The sequence below is a fragment of the Enoplosus armatus genome, chromosome 10, assembly GCF_043641665.1.
Source record: "Enoplosus armatus isolate fEnoArm2 chromosome 10, fEnoArm2.hap1, whole genome shotgun sequence".
NCBI classification, from domain to species: Eukaryota; Metazoa; Chordata; class Actinopteri; order Centrarchiformes; family Enoplosidae; genus Enoplosus; species Enoplosus armatus.
Window position 1 is genome coordinate 15512530 of NC_092189.1, and position 17852 is coordinate 15530381.

Consider the following 17852-nt stretch of genomic DNA (forward strand, 5'->3'; position numbering starts at 1 on the left):
AGTGTGTGCATGAATGGTGTCTTTGGCAAGCAATCCTTTTAAGGCCCTCGGTGTACTTTGTAAGAAGTAAAGAAAGCTTTCTCCATTACGGCGGCAGAGTCATTTCCTCCATTAGACTAAGTGGATGTCTTTATGTAATACTGGCAATCAGGGCCTTTTGTTTTGGCTCATTGTTTGCAGTTGAGGCGATGCATTAGGCACATGAATGAGCATCAGACTCACATTTGTACTTCTCTTGGACGTCTGCATTGCACAAGCTCACCAATCCCATCTTGAAGCTGAGAACTCGCATTTTGCCATTTCGAGCACTAAAGGAAAGAAAGCGAGAAGAGAGAGAAAAAGTTGTAAGGTTAAAATCTTTTGTACAGTGAATTATCTCACATCATGGAGTGTTGTGTTGTGGTAATATCTTCATACAGGCCTGCTGGGAGGACCAAATTGTGGAGGAATTACGTGGGTCAAAGCAGTACAGTACAGGTCAGTGCAACAGTGTGAAATTGTATTAGGGCACATCCAGAGTAACTAAAGGCACTACAGTGACTTGATGAAGTGTTGTGTCCATGAGTTTATGCCCAGAAGAGCAATAATAAGCTCCCATACACCACAATGTCACTTAGAGACAAACACATGCACACATACTGCATAAATACACACTTGAGAACACGCACATCAATTACACAGACACATATCCAATATTTGTGAGGCTCAGAAGTGTCCCCAGCTGAATAAATGTGCCCTGACCTGAGCCTAAAGGGGTCACTGTAGCTTTTTCCCTGCTTGAAATAAAAAAAAGGGGGGTATGGGGAAGCTACTGTAGAAAGACACCATCACTGTTCGTGTTCAGATTTCACAGCTCCGGTGCCAACGCAGCCGGGAAGAATTCACTGCCGAGCTGAGCAGCATTGGCAGAAACCACAGGCTTATCTAATTAACATTTGAATCGTTAAGTGAGACATCAAGAACATCACATTCATCAGAGAACATCAGATCAATGAAGTATAAAATTGCACCAAAGAGTGAGTTAAATTTCCAGATCTGGATGTTGCTTTGAATGTGTTCAAAAAAACAAAGTAGGGGACGCTGTTTTTTTTGTTTTTTAATTCGCAGATAGGTCAAACCCGGAGGAAGTGAATCATTACTCAGGCCAGACCATTAGAGTCAGGTCGAGAAAATTAGAGTCACATGGAGAAACATGAGAAAGGAGAGCATTACTGTCTTTTCCCCTATTACATCCAAGAGGAGCTGGAGAGCACATGGGGACGACCGGCTGTCAGCACCTTTCACACACACTTTCCGCTGTGTGTCGCATGCCATCTTCAATATGCACCCCAGTGCTGCTCCTCAGGGGACTTGTCACTCCTGCACACCCTGCTAGTGTGACACGCCTCTGGAGGACACACACACACACACACACACACAAACATATATGCACATGTAATGCACATTCACTGGCGCAAACAATAAACACTTGAAAATGGACACACAAACATACACACACTTCATTCAGATTCACTGCCCCTATTTATTGGAAAATAAAAAGCAATTACTGAAATTTATGCAGAGGGTAAAGTCTCTGATTGTCTCTCATTAGCAGCAAGTAGTTAAGAGCTAGCGCCTGAATTACAGCACTTGTGGGGTTATTCCTGTATTTCTGTGTCTGTGCTCAGTGTTTTTTTCTTTGGAGACGGCACAGAATAGTCAAACTAGAGCAAAGATGGGGTGAATGTTGGTGTGAAAGAGGATTTGTTTCTGTTGTGCCTCAGAAGGGGTGATTGGCCCTCTGCCTGGACATTGTTATTGGAGCTTTAGCCATGCTGTGGCTCTTTATAGGTGTCTGTACAACAAGCCATTGAACCAATTACATCAATCTGCAGACAGACTGTCCTCGCACTGTGAGGAACTGTTAAAAATAGTTTTTATTGCAACTGTTTATTGTGGCATGACCTTACACATAGTAAGTCATAGTGTGTATGTGATGTGTATGTACCTAAAACTCTGTTAACCTAGACCTAGATTTAGTATAATGTGACCTTTGTCCTTTAGCAGCGCTTAACCCAATGAGAAATACACCCGGCTCTTCAGCATTTCTAGACCTGATACAGCACCATCATGGAGGACTATGTATCACAGTCATGGATTAAGCATTTAAAGCTACCCTGGAGAGTTGTATGCTCATTAAGAATCAAATCAGACAGTAAGAGAATAAACATAAATTCGAATCCACTGGAGGGAAGGCCAAAGTCCACATATGTAAAGTAACTAACGCTTGAAATGTAATATTGCAAGTATACTGATGTAGGAAGTATATTAGTATATATTGTATATGGTACTGGAACCTTTATGCATGCCTGGCACATACAAAATCCTCTGAACTGTCGCTATAATACAAACCTTTATGAGCATTGCATGACAGAGATGAGTGTGCCATTTAAGAGGGCACAGCGCAGATTTAGCGATGCACTCCATAACATTGTCACCTGGACGATGGACAGCAAAAAAATATCGAAATCGATGCAGCAGAACATCATCTTTTTTATTCCAAACATTCTTCTTCCTTGTCAGAGCATGGCGCGTACATTACCCACAATGCAACAGCAACCAACAGTTTGGTCAGTTGTTTTGTCGCTCCACACCCCCAGATTTTTCTCATTTTCAAACTTGTAGTCTGTAACGTCACTTGAGATAAAATGTATCCCTCTGGAGCCACAAAAGGCTTTATACAACGTTTCATTTACAGTCGTTCTCCACAAGACTTGTAAACAGACTTTGATGTGTAAAATTGGCACAGTTCCTTTTTAAGTAGCCATCCAGGTCAGTGGCAAGTAGTATAACTGTCTTGGATGATGGCTTAACAGTGAGCTTTTATCTCATCATTTTGGTTTTTCGGCCTGCACGCAGGCTGTATGGTCAACTTCCTCTGCTATAAAAAAATAATACGGTAAACACTCGAAGAGAAAGTCAATAATTTCTGGAAGTAAAGACACAAAATAAAAACTAAAAGGCAAATGAATATTGGACTTAAATTTGTGAGGTGGCAATAAACACAACCCCAAAGGGAAACTCAAGTTGCTCTGCATGAGTAGACACTAACTTAATAGGCCAAAGATCTATGAAAGCTGTGTTATTTAATAATTGGTTATAATAAATACTTCACTTTTGTCAAGATAGAAACATCCCACCCCGGCTTACCCACCTGTCGTAGACGTTGAGCAGCCAGTTGAGGCACATGTCAACGCAGAGGGGAATGTTGACCAGGATGGACCTCTCCTCCTCCAGCCTCTCGTACAGAGCCGTCAGGCCGTGGATCATCTCCACCACATCCATCACGTGCTCCCCCTGCTGCAGCTCCTGCTCCCGAAAAACCTCCACAAGGCTGCTCAGCGCCACCAAATCCACTAGAAACACACATAGGTACGTATTTAGGAACATCATCTCTATTCAGAGCTGCACTTTTCTGTGCATATTTTAGAACATGCTGGATTTACGTTTTACTTGAGTCACTTTCATTGTGAACATGTGTATGTACAGTGCTGTATGCTGTTTATGTGACACATGTATGTAAGTAAGCATGTGTGAATTTTTTATACTTTTATATGGTTTGAAATAAAGTAAACTATCAGTTTAAAAGCATGTACACAAGCATGCATATCCACATGCTGGAGCCTGAACACCTACGTTCGTACAAACGTGACTATACATTCACTTTCGGCACACGCAGACACAGAGCAGGATCATCATCCTCACCTCGGCAAATGAGAGCACAAGCGACAGCAGTGCTTATTCGCCCTTTTTTTGCCCACTTAAGCCCTACCAGATGTTTCAAGAGCAGTGACACAAATTTGATTTCGCTCTTCTAAACTAATTTGATGGCCCATCCCTCGGAGTGGAGCTAAAAGGGTGTCCGTTGATGCCAGGTATAATTGGATAGCTCGATAATGAGGTAGAACAGAGAGAGGAGATAACAGGAGGATTCTCAGGGTTTGGAGAGAATCACCTAAAAATGTATTTCTGATGGGCTCTTATGCAGCACTGCTCAATCATTCACTAAGTGTGCAGTGAGAAAGAGGGAGAGTTCTGCAGTTATCAAGGCAGCCTGGCAATTAAATTCTGTCACTATTTCAACCAGTAGAGTGAGATAAGAGAGCGGAGAAAGAAAGACGAAGAGTCATTGAAAGAGGTTGGAAGTGGTCCGAGCATGCTGAGTTTTTTTTACAGCAACTCGGTACGTGGAAGAGAGAGAAGGTTGCAGGAGAAGGCAAAGAAGCAAATTGGGTGAACATGAATAAGGGAAAGTGCGAAATTGACCACTTGCAGTGGAAAATATGAGCAGTGGGAGTTAGAGCACTGCAGGTAATGGATGATGGACGACATTAAGGGGCGGAGAGCATGAAGAGAGAAAGAAAGGCCAGGTTTCAGTTTCAGTAAAACCAAGAGAGCAAAGAATGTGAGCCATAAAAAAAAACACAAAACAATCATGAAGAGAAGCACTGGCACAATAGTAGGAAAAAATGGGCAGAAAGTGAAAGTGTCTGTCTGGAGTAGGATACCGTGACCCTGAGTAGTGCAGTGACCCTGAAGGGGCCTACATTCAAGCCTCAACCATGCAGCAAAAACTAATTGCCTTCTTTTTTTATATGCTAAATGGACCAATTAATAGCTGTAATTACCTAGCATGCCAACGATCCAGGCCATGATGAAAACAAGGAAAGAAACCGGTGGCTGAGTGGCTCTTTAAGTTTATCAATACTTTGAATTTTCTGCATGTTAAAGACAATCGTAACGGAGAGTGCAGAGAATATTTTCCAAGTAGTGTAGAGAGGAGCAATGATTCCTTCGACAACTGAATAAAGAAATGTGCCACAGCTAATCATTATATCTCATTTCCCGAGGAGAGCTTGTCATAGTGGATTACTGATGGTGCAGGATAACAGCATGTCACTTAACCAGCCACCCCGGCATTGCAAACAGAAAACACCTTCGATGAAATACCGTACGTACATCTCAGAGCCTTCTGAACTCGCCGCAGCTTCATGGCTGTTCTGTATGCTGAGAACTTGATGTTGTTCAGATCCGCTAATAGAGGGAGAGAGAGAGAGGGAGATGGAAAGAGATTAGAGTAAATGAAAAGATGAGGGAAAACAAACCCATCCTGCACCACTCCACCCTGCCATCGAGGAATTACACATCACTATCTCTCCTTATGTTTATCACACCGCTGCAGAAATCATTAGCAGTGTATTGCATGGCTTATGTCCTCTCCTGTGTGTGTCTGTGCACATGCATGTGCGTCTCTAGCTGGGCATGTGTGTGTGCGACAGCGTGCCTATCTCCCCATACAAGCTCCCCATGTCAGATCAGATTAACAGTAAAACACATGATGTCGTTTAATCACAATTAATTAAAGGCTAAGCAAAAAGCAATCACAGCGCTGGCAAATTGGGCCTCGTAGGTTAATGACAGTAGCGATGTAGTCCCTAAGGTGTTTGAAATACAGGCCCCTTAATGAGCTGCGTGACAGGGCCTTCAAAGCAGAGGAGCGGTGGTGCTGTGCTGCTGCAGCCCAATGGGGGTCCTGGGCGACTGAGCACGACTCGGAGGGTGCTTTAATTGTCTCCTAACTCACCCAGCGCTTGGTACAGTTCTGTCATCTTTGGATGGTCCCAGCACGTTGTCTGGGCCTGATGGCTGGGAGAAGACAGAAAAAAATGAAACAATTTCGTGGAGTAGGCAAAGAATGGAGGTGCACATTTTCGGGCCAGAAAGATCAAGGTAAAAATGGAGTACAAATGAGCCGAGGGAGCAGAGACAGGCAGGTGTGGCAGACGGTAAATGAAGGGAGATCAGAGGGTAGTAAGTGAGAGAGAAAGAGGAGAAATAAGAGGGCAGGACAGGGCGACCATTGTTTACAAGACATTTCAGGCCTGTAAAGTGCAGACATACATGACAAAGAAATCAGGTTCAGGCATCAAAGTTAGATACTACTGCTGCTCTGCTGGAAATACATTGCTAGAGGCTTCCCTCAGAGGCATTACATGAAATCCAAACCCGCACACACACATCAAAAACATACATTTACACCACCTTCCTATCAGACTACTAGCTCTATGGGCATATTCAGAAAATGTACCTTGAAAAAAAAGATCCAATAAAAAAGGACAAGCGCAGCAAAATAAATGAGAAACTCCAAAGCAGGAAGTTTGCCAGGACCCAGGGGCCTTTTAGGGCAGCACTCATCGTTTTACCTGTGCGAGCGCTCATTGATTGGTACCCAATGAAGTGCTGCTCAGATAGTGCTCCCACCCTCATTGGTTCAGCAATACAGCCCATAAAGAATTGACTAGCAGACTAAAACAAGACCCACAAGATTCTGTTGCAGATGATTAAGAAATAGTCTGTAGAGGAACTGTACAAACGCTTGCACAGTTACAAACCAGCACACGCAAAAATACCATCCTCTAGGCATAAATACACACCTACACACACACACACACAGTTCATTGATAAAACCAGCAGAACTCTAAAGGTGAAATAGTATTGATGAGATAAATAGATAAACAGATGAGTGCTCTGGAAAATAGGGCTCTCAGTAGCTCAATAGAGTTTCCCTCTGAATCATTTAGTATGTATCTGCTTTCTTATGGTAACTCTGTACAAATGTTTGGGCAATGGAAAGATCTTTGAAAATGTGAAGCAAGTTGAATTCATCCTACTCTGCTGTTGAGTATGTTTGTATAAAGGACATGTTAACTCGCAACCCATCATTGAGGAAAACAATCCAAGCCTCAACCCTAAAACAATAGATCGCAGATGGAATAGATGGTATTATGGAAAACAGGATGTGTCTAAATGTGGGCTGGATTTTCCAGTTAGAGATGTTATTTAACTGGTTAAATATGGTTAAATGGTTTAATTTAGCTGGTATCTTTCTTCCAGACTTCTGAATTGTCGCCTAAGTGTCTCATTTTTTTATTCAAATATATCTGGTGCTTTGCTCGCTGATGTCCACTTTCCAGAATGGAAAAATAACCAAGCCAATCAGAGCTTTTTGGTGGGCAATTGTCAATACACATAGTGAAATGTGTCAAAAGTTGGATGAGCATTCCTCTGGAAACCCAGTACTAAAGTTAAATTAAGTTTTGACCCATCATTAAGCCCTGCAGTGGGTATCAGGCTGTACCCTGTCATAAATCTACTGGGCCCTCTGACAGGTGACACTATTCTCCATCCCAGACCTATAAAGTGCCTTTAAACTGTCTTTGAATCCTGAAGGGCAGATACTTGGCGTGGTTCACATTGGGAGTTTCTTTCCGTGCCAGAGTTGCAAAAATGTCAACAGAATAATCTGCCATAAAAATTGCAAAATAACCAAACAGAACACATTAACAGGTGTTAAACTGAACAAGGAAATTAAAACAAAAGGCAATTCAGTCTGATTATCAGGCTATAAAAGCTGGTACTCCTTATTGTTTCACCAAGGCCAAGAACACTGCCAGCCAGTCACAGAAGTAAGATAAGATAAGATAAGATAATCCTTTATTAATCTCTCAGCGGGGAAATGTGCATTGTTACAGCAGCATATAGGATAGTGCAATGGTAGGGACATATGTAAGAAAAACCAAGATATAATAAATAAAAACAATAAAGACCGTTATAAAAAAGCTACTAAAACTAAAAAACAACTATAATTTACAAATTTACAAATTCACAGAACGAAAGAAATAAAGGTAAAGGAACTATACTGTATTGCACATAGAGAGTGCAATACTTGCAAAAGTGCAAAAGTACTTTTGAGCATTTCTAGAAACAGCCTCTTTCAGTGGCATTTGGTGAGGAGCTGTGGAATCCAAATCCATTCAGAGAAAACTTAACCTTTGTGGGAAAAATGTAACCAATGTCCTCCACAGACAGATCATACAATAACTTATTTATGACAGGAATAACAAAATGAATGAATCCGGCCTCCTAACCTGCCATGGAAAAAGTACAAACATCCCCACAATGCAGACACTGACCCTGAAGTTGCACTTACTTGATGTAGTAGGGCACTTTGTTCGGGGAGATGGCACGCTCCCACGGTATCTGCACTGAACCTGCGCAAACACACAGAAACCAAATCAATTTCTAAATAGGCATGTCACGCATGAAAAGCCATTGTGCACAATGTCCCTGACAGCGTGTCCAGACGGGGTGTCCATTCAGACCTTCTTAACAGAGCGACTCTTGTGTACAACAGGCGCAGCAAAGCCAAAGAGACAAGTCTATTGTGTCGGGTTTCCACCGGGTGTTGGTTTGTTTGGCACGGCCTGATAGAAAACGGGAGGCAGAAGAGTCGGTGAGACGGGGTGACTGTGGCGCTTTAACCTGCCTCCAAACTGAACCACGGGGGGTTCAGCTGAGGATCAAACACTGCACTGGAGGAAGCAAGAGGCAGACAATACGCACTGATACAGAGGCACACATGCAACCATACACACACACACACACACACACACACACACCATGTCATTGTCCATTATTGTATTATGGCAGACTTGTATGTTATTGCATATGTGGAAAACACACACGTACAAAGACTGCTGAAGTAGACTCAGAGGTAAAAATACTCGATTACAGGTAAAAATCCTGCATTCAACATCCTACTTCTAGGACGTCTTATCAGTATTATCAGCGAAATGTACTTAGTATCAAAAGTAAAAGTACTCATTACGCATTATGTATGTCCCCTTTGACTGACCTATCATTACATATTATATTATTAGATTGTTAATACTGATGTATCAATGTATAAGTTGCATTTAATATTGCAGCTGGAAGTCATGTGAACTACTTTATATACAGTTTGGTAGTTTAGTCCAAAGGGTCACAAGATAACTGTTATAATATTTAACAATATATTGTATTTTATAAGATGATCTACTTTTGCAATGTAAAATCTTAATTTGAGCTCGTAGCTAGTGTTCCAGTAGCTGTCAGGTAAATGTATACTGGAGTAAAGAGTGCAATATTTCCCTCTGAAATGCAGTAAGGTAGCATACATGTACTCAGTTACATTCCATCGCGACACAAACCCAACCCACAAACTGTGTACAATAAGCACCATATGTGCTACGTGCTATATCAAGCAACACAGTGAAATATAAGCATCTTGGTGCATAAAAAAGCCAAACACAGACTCTAACCCAGACGTTCCTGCAGGGTGCAGTGGGCTGAGCTGGCGGTGGAGTAGCGCTATATAAGCCCCAGTGTGGCATCTCTGAGCCAGCGTGACAGCAGTAAAACTGGATGGGGCTGGCGAGGACACTGAAGGCACACAAGCATGCACCACTTCAGATACACTCGCACAGAGAGCCCCGCAACACACAGCGTTTCCATTTCTTCATCAGTTTAAACTTGGCAAAGTAAATCACATTTCTTCAGCCCCCCCCCCCTCCCTGCCGCCTCTCTGTAGCCTTTGAAGAGCAGCAGGTAAAAGAAGAGACGGAATTCACAAATATGTATCTCTGCTCAAATGAGAGCAATGGCTGTTGTGATGAGCATCGCTGGGGATGCTTATCGCAACAGCGTGCTGGAACTGATGAAGACAGACGAACAAAGCCTGCCAGCTCCACCTCTAACCCAAATACACACACACACACACACACACACACTGGCAGCGTTTAATAGCCTTATCACAACAAAACTGCAATACGCCTATTCTTCTTTTCATCCCCCTCCACACTCGGAGACGGTGCCTTGGCACAGCACGGCACAGATTGGTGTGCGACATGAGGTAACAACTTCAAATAAGCAGAAGAGGACTCTTACTGGAAAGGAAGTGCTGCGATCCGGGGCCAAAGTCTCTATGTGCATCCTGGAGCTGCTTCAGCCGCTCCTCTATGGAGCCCTGAGGACACACACACACACACACACACACACACACACATGCAGAGTTAAATCAAAGGGAATCACGCTGTTCATCCCTCTCCACCACAAATCCCCAAAATAGAAACGCACGCACACAAACCACCTGCTTCTCCTCCATTAGTTAACTGCGGAATATAAATTATGTCTTTTTCCTCCGCTGCCCCTCTTGAAGGACTTTGAAAGCCTTTGAAGAGCAGCAGGTAGGAAATAAAGACAGAGATTACAAAATAATATATTTTGTCGAAACGAGGACAACGGTTCCTGGTTGCAGTGTGAAAAAGAGCTGGAGGAAATGAGAGAGTTTGCAAAGCCTCGCATGTGTTGCGTCAATGACCGTGGAGACTGCACTGACAAAATTAAGTTTGCCACTGCTTTTGTAAAAGCATTTCGCATCAGTTATGTTTCCCACCAAATGGGATTTAGTCTGCCTAATCCTGGTTTACTTGAAATGTATTGGATTTAGCACATGAATCATTGTCAGCTGGATGTTTGAAACGCGTCCTCAAACAATGGGAGGTAAATCCACTCTTGGTGAGGTAGAGCTGCAGATAATAGAGGTGGAAGAGAAAGCAGAGAAATGTGAGGGGCCTTTAGACTTCAAAGGGAGGCAATGAGTCGCAGTGTGAAACGTCAGATATATCAAGTTAGCATTTCTCACTATACGCATGTCATCGCTCCCTCGCCAGAAAATAAAACAATATAATCTGGGCCGTGATTTAAATTGGATGGGACTAATATAGAGCATTGTCAATGTGCCGTGGAGATGTTACTGCCAACTGCGTGCCGTTGTACAATCTATTTGTTGTACAGGCAATTTGGGCTGCCATAAGGAAGACAAATGACTAAATTATCCATCATCGACAAATATTAGCAAATCAAATTTGGAAATATATTTTCGCTGGCGTCAGAGCAGCCAAAACCAACAGGGCACCGGATGTTGCTGGGACTTAGCGTTTATCATTTTAATTAAGAGAGAAATGGGAAACACAGAGGGGGGGAAAAAAGTTTCTCCATTCTGCTTGCTTTCACAGCGAAAGATAGCAAAGATGCCAGGTCAGTGCATCTTATTGCTTCGAAATTAATTAATGCGGATGAGTAGAGATAGCAGATAGACCTGGGGTGCAAGCAAGGCAGCTCAAATACACAGAAAATTAGTTTTTTTTCTTTTCTAAAACCAACACCTGTCTCTTCATATGTCACTTTGGGCTCTACTGATATCACAGAAACTCAGAGAACCATCCAAGATCTGGGAGATGAATATCTGCTGCTGACTAAGGACACTAAAAGCCTTTTTTTTTAATCAATGTTGATCACCAGGGGGGTTTAGAGGCTCTCGCTTACTTCCTGAATCAAAGACCAGATGAGACAGTACATATTGTAGCACACACGGCATCAAAGATTTAGCAGAAAGTGTCCTGTAAAATAACTTTTTCATGATGACTCGTTTTACCTCCAGTGCAAAGGGACATCAGTGGGGAGCAATTGATGAGCGACAATCCGTTCCTTAAATATATGAAACTGTGTGTGGTGACAATTTGTCTCCTTAATAATTCAGGCTCCAGGAAGTGTGTCATTGCAATTTTATGGAAGTGTGTCATTTTTTTTAATGCTTTTAACAATCATTTAAACTTAACTTAAACTCTGTCGTGGCCCTCATGAAAAAAAATACATTTTAATTGCAACAGAAGGAAGGTAGGCTACTAACCTGTATAAAAATAAGACTGACAGATGTTCCTATTTATATAGAAACTCATTCCATCCCACACATTAGAAAAAAAGCTTGCCTATAGCTGCATCTGTAGGATATGAAGTACCTCGCTGGTTTTTCGAGCAAAGACCACTTGAACTCAATCAGTTTGGTCAAAGGAGTGTCCTAAAAATGGATCAACACAGCTAGAAAGTGTCTTTTAACAAATCCACACTAATTCTATACAGTATGAAATACATACTAATCATTGTGGTATATTGTTTCAGTAGTTACTTTACATACATGTCAACGCACCATTTTATACTAACAGGAAATGATACAAGAAGTGTGACGTCAGATGTCAATCAAACTGCTACTTTGGAAAGATACTGCCAATTAGACATCAAAATATTTTTCCTAAGATCTAATACTCATTTATTTGTTTTTCAAGATTTTTTTGGAGCTGTTTCACCACCACCCACAGTTCATTTTTCAGCTGTCAGCTACTCCTCCGTTTCCTTTGTGCATTGTATTGTGGGAGAATAGCGTGCATCAATAGCACAATCAAAACGCGACTGCATTTAGTATGCATAATGTCTGGTTTGAGTATACTTTATTTTGACATTTTTCTAATGTTAAAACCCTACATGCTAAAATCCTGTTTAGAATCAGTATGCAGTATGGGACACTGCGTAAGAGTCTAAGACGCTTGGACACAGCAGCACTTTGAGCAAAAGGCTAACATCAGCATGCTACAATGCTCACGGTGACAATAATAACATGCTGATGTTTAGCAGGTATAACATTTGCAGGTATAATGTTCACCATCTTGGTTTATTGTGTTAGCATGCTAACATTTGCGAATTAGCACTAAACACAAAGTACAGCTGAGGCTGATGGGGATGTCATTAGCTTTGAAGGTATTTAGTCAGAAACCACTATTGACCTGATGATGGTGCTATAGGGAAAAGCAGGGGATCATCAAAGTCATTAAGATGCATTGTCAGGGGACCATAAATGTCTGTGCCAAGTTTCATCCCAATCCATCCATTAATTGTTGAGATATTTCAGTCTAGACCAAAGGACAGACCAACCATGCTGCTAGCATGGCTAAAGGCTACCTAAATCGACCTAAATCCTTCCATTAGCTGCTACCATGATATTCCAACCTAAGCCAAGATGTTGAGAAAATGTTCAGAAAGCACCAGCATGGTGTAGCTGTGATTACAAACAGTCCACTAGGTTTCAAATGGAGGACAAAGGCTTAAGTTGAAGTGATCGACTTTATCTGCTTCACTCAGAGCAGAGATCATGGAAAAAACACTGGCTTACAAATCAAAGCCACAGCTAGTCTGTACTCATCTGCTCTGTTTTGTTCCGTTGTGTTCTCCCCATGAACTGTCTCATTCTGGGCTATTACAAGGCCACAGAGGCAACATGAAAGCAGTAAAGAGTCAGGGAGCAGCGAGTAAGCAAAGTGGATACTGGAAATTCATTTCTCAGAATTGTTGAAGGGACGTTAAAATCACCGTCAGACGAGGGCGAGGGAGACAGAGAGGAGGAGAGGCTGGAGTGGCAATTAAAACATTATGACGAGGCCACAAACGACAGGCTGTGGAGAGGGTGTCATGAAGGTTATCTAATGGGAACAGGATGTTCGAACATGAGGTGTAGTGACGGCTGAGTGGGGTTTTGTTGTGCTTGTAGGAGCGCTGGTGGAGAAAGTAGTCTAAAGCTGGAAAATTGCACGCTGCAGAGTTACAGAAATGCTCACTGGATAATGCATCCATACATTCAGCTAAGCATCGCGGGGGGAGGCCTGTCCAGTTCAATGAATCCAAGGCACTTTATTCTTGAAAATTTTAAAAGGCTTTAAGAGTGAGTACCTTGGATTCATTGAAGATTTGCCCTCTTCATGTACATGCATGGGTTCAAATCTTTACACATTTCATTTTCAAGAATAAGTTAGTTATTCTCTCTCTCTCTCTCTGTCTATATATACATATATACACACACATATATCTATATATAGCTAAAGAACACCATGTTTTTCTTGTCTCCTTTAAGTGTGTTCACAAAAAAAAAGTGAGCTCAACTCATCTCATGAACAAAGTGCTGCTGAAAAACAACAGCTGTTAAAAAACAGGTCCATACTGAGACTAGTCTGTTAAAGCTGTTAATGTAAACTCAAGACGTGCTGCAGCTGCTTTACAGTAAACATATAATAATAAAGGTTAGAAAAAGATGTACAGAAATATAACTGTACAGCCTGTATTCAAAAGGTGAGCAGAAGAGTTAAATAGTTAAATATTCAAGATTTGTTGTTAGGGAGCTAGAGGTGGAGCTTGCACACTAATGTACATTTTATGTCTTTATTCAATAGCCGACTGTAAGGAGACGACTGAAAATGACGGGGAAATGGTCGGTGCCTCAGCCCCTAGACCATCAGCCTGTAATGTTCAGATTGACACTACTTTCCTAACTGGACAATTGTTGATATTTCACATGCATATGGTGTTATGAACCATAGTCCAGTGGTTTTAATGATCCCTGTGAGTAACTGGCATTTATCTATCAGCTCGCAAACCTTCTCTGAGAATTTGTCACCACACACACACGTCCCTTTATCCAACCGCTGACACACCGACGTCCTTCACAAGCTCGGAAAGATATAAGAGACATAAAGCAGTTGGAAGCCTGAGGTGCTGGCTCCATTGGAGCCTCATATAAACCCTTAACTTGCATGAGGACAAAAAATAGCACATGGAATCACTCGTTAATGCCTCGCTTAAATTTGACTTCTGGAAAAGCTGCTGCTGACAATGTCAAACAGAAAACATGGACCTGTCAGTGAACTCTACCTGAAGCACTTTCCATCTGCTGTTGAGATGCTCCAGGGCGCGGGCATTCTCCATCGACAAATGGACATCAGAGATAGCCAGCTGGTGGGCCAGATCATTGATGTGCTTCATGCCCTCCTTCACCTGGGTCAGCTCCTCCTTAAATAACTGGAGTACGAGAGAGAGCAGCGTACAGAGAGGTTGATGGAAAAGACAGAAGAGAAAGAGAAAACAGCTGAAATACAAAACATATTAAATTTAGAAAAATATTAGACACAGGCAAACATCCAGTCTGGACAAACTCCACTGAAATCAATTGAAATGCGATCCATTAGTGTTTATACATCAGCTCTGTTTTAGAAACGATTTGGCAGCAGCCATGGATCAAAGAAAAACAATGTATAATGATATGGGAATCGCATCAGTGTCTGATCATAGTAGATTTGATGTGTGAACAATGAGGGAAACCAGGGAGTTTATAAAGTAAACGTGCAGTGTGGGTGTGTAGGAAGCTCATGTGTACATACGGCAGTCTGTTTATTAATCATTTTGCACTGTAGGGTGTATGAAATCAGTTTTCAGTATTTCTTTTTTAGTTTGTGAAACTTAACCGTGCGGAACTCGAAAGAAACATATATCTAAAAGTGGGCAAACAAAGACGCCCGATAAATAAATAAAGAGGACATAATTGTGACAAGAATATGTTCCCGTGTGACATGTTTTTACTATAATTTTTTTTGGCACTGATGTTTTTATTTGACAGCACACAGTGGAGACATAAATAAAAGATTGGAAGTGAAAGGTACTGTGCGCCATTCAAAACTAGCAAGCTGTGACTGCATGGCATGAACTCAGCCCTAGGATCGCCTGAAGTCACACGATTTTTAGGGATTACTTCCCTGCATTTTCTTCCGTTTGAATGACAGGATCTGGATTCTTGTAGAAATATTCAACTCCGGCACATTAATATAATGTTCAAACACAAATGTGGCTGAAATCAAATTAAGGTTTTCTTGTTCACCATGATGGATGATCTACTGTAGCTTGAGCAATTTGTAACCCTGTGGAGGCTGTTCGTCACACTGCGTAGATGTGAAATTCACCAAATGGCTTCTTTTAATGGCAGGAAATGAATCCCTGATATCTGCAAATGTGCTGACTGAGTCTTGACACCAGCGGGAACGATGTAAGAGGGAGAGGCCACAAAAATGACAAGCAGAAATGTAAAAAATGCATCAACCTTATATGTGAGGATTTGCTGCTTTTCTCAGTTCCATGTGATAGTAAACTGATATCTTTTGGTTTTGGACTGTTGATCGGACAAAACAAGGCATTTAAAGATGTCAGTTTGGGATTTTGGAAAGCTGTGAGAGGCATTTTTTATAGTCATTAATTTATTCAATCAATATTGAAAATAAGCCTTAGTCGCAGCCCTATATCCATGTGTCGGCTTTTGCATGTGTCTGTGTGTAAATGTAAATGAGTGAGAGACTACAGATGAGGCCAACTGACAAGCCTGCCCTAAAGACCGAGCTGAGCATGTGCTGGCTGTGACAGGAGTCCAAACACTGACATGATCATTGTGAAGTGCCCTCACTTCTAATGAACAGCGCTGCACAATTACAGGCAGCGGCGGCGCTCGGCACTCCATAATGACTAAACCAATGACCTGCCATTTGTTTAACAACATCTATTCGGCTGAGGATTGTAACCCCTGCCATCTCACCGTGTCAGTTTGAAGTGCCACGTCCTTGTCATCATCTGTCAGATCACCGCTGCTCCGACAGGCATGTGTACGCAGGCAACCAAAACAAACATTTTAAAGCTACACAGCCTGATACAGATCTCTCACTTATTTGTGAGTAACATATCACTGCCGTGTCTTTGTGATAAACAAAACAAAGAAAAAAAAGCTGAATGTCACTGTTTTGATGTTTGTCAAAGTCAAACTGTCACAACATGTGCTTTTTCAGGGTTAGCCGGAGGCGATTATCTCAAAGGAGACAATTAAGTTACTTCATAGGTGAAAGCAATTTATATCTGGAATTCATGATAATGTGTCTGCATGTACAAGCGAGTGTGTACGAGAGAGAGGGAGGAGAGTGTGTATGTAAAGTAGTGTGGTTTTCTGTGTGTGTCTACCTTGGTTGCGTCTATGTGGTCCTGCAGAGAGTCGATGAAGAGGTCTCCCACAGGCTCCCAGGCGTCCCTCACCCCCTCTGCCTGCTCCAGGGCCACTGCCAGCTCCTCCATCGCTGCCTGGATCTGGAGTAGACGCTCTAATGTCCTCTCCATGTGTCTGGGGGTTTTGTTAAAAATATAATTGCTCAACTGCGCCATTAAAATTTGGAGCTAATGCGAGCAATACCCAAAAAATCTATCAAAATCCACAGAGCGTACAGTCAAACACGTCATTCATTCAAATTTACAGACGGTTGTTTCAGCAGGGCTATGTGCAAATTATTTTATACAATAATTTCAATCTAAATGCCTTTTCTTCGAAACACATTTTAATATTCTGAACAGTAAGCTCTGAATTTTCAATAAGAATAAAACTTGATAAATGTGTTTTCCTAATTGTTGCTGTAATGGATTATATTTGCCACATTGTGTAATCAGGTTATGGTAATTGTATTACGAGTAATGTATTGCTGCATCACCCTCCTATGCATCAACACACACACAGTCACACACAGTCTCATACACACACACAGTCACAGGGAGAAATAACACTCGACTTTATGGCTCTAAAGGTTACAGGCATATTGCTGTTGTATGGTCTTTTTTTGAATAATCTTTTTATTATTCATTCACATTTTCATTTGCATATAGCCAAATTATTTTAAAAACAAAAAAAGAGAGAGATTGTCAACAGCACTGACATTTACAAAAAGCGAAAGTAAGAAACAAATATAACACAAACAATGAATAAATAAGAGCCAATTTTCACCCCTTGTCAGGCACCACAACATTTATATTCATGCAGGATTCAGTTCTTCACTCATGAGGGGAAAAAAAAGTATTAACTCCAAAATCTTTGGTTTTAGGTAACAAAGAAAAGCCAACTTGTTTTGCTTTTGGATTTCAAGAGCAAATGGACTGTAGAATTAATTTCCTTACTCCCCGATGACCTATAATTTTTAATTTAATAAGAAATAATCTCCAAAACTGGAATTGAAAGGCTTTCAGAGGACAAAAAAAGAACTGATTTCTGACTGAAAGTAAACTTCTTAGTTAACTACTGACCTTGAAAACTTGCATCATCATTACTCTAAAAACTCTTTTCTATCCACCCTTTAATATTCAGCTAGGGCTTTTACAACTACTAGGCCCAATAATAAGAGGAGTGCAGAAACCTGCAGGTGGAATAAGTGTTCAGACACTTCATTTAAGTAAAATTATCAATACAAGAATGTGAAAAT

General features: G+C 41.5%; 1 protein-coding gene across 1 annotated transcript in view; it reads right to left on the reverse strand.

Annotated features, from left to right (window-relative positions):
• drp2 (dystrophin related protein 2) overlaps positions 1–17852 on the reverse strand; it is a 107534-nt gene that overhangs the window by 20879 nt on the left and 68803 nt on the right. The window contains exons 7-14 of the mRNA XM_070913934.1: positions 16573–16729; positions 14452–14598; positions 9805–9883; positions 8030–8090; positions 5624–5685; positions 4999–5073; positions 3194–3395; positions 223–308 (exon numbers count right to left, since the gene is read on the reverse strand). Of these exons, the coding sequence (XP_070770035.1) occupies positions 223–308; positions 3194–3395; positions 4999–5073; positions 5624–5685; positions 8030–8090; positions 9805–9883; positions 14452–14598; positions 16573–16729 (869 nt within the window). The remainder of the gene's footprint in view (positions 1–222; positions 309–3193; positions 3396–4998; positions 5074–5623; positions 5686–8029; positions 8091–9804; positions 9884–14451; positions 14599–16572; positions 16730–17852) is intronic.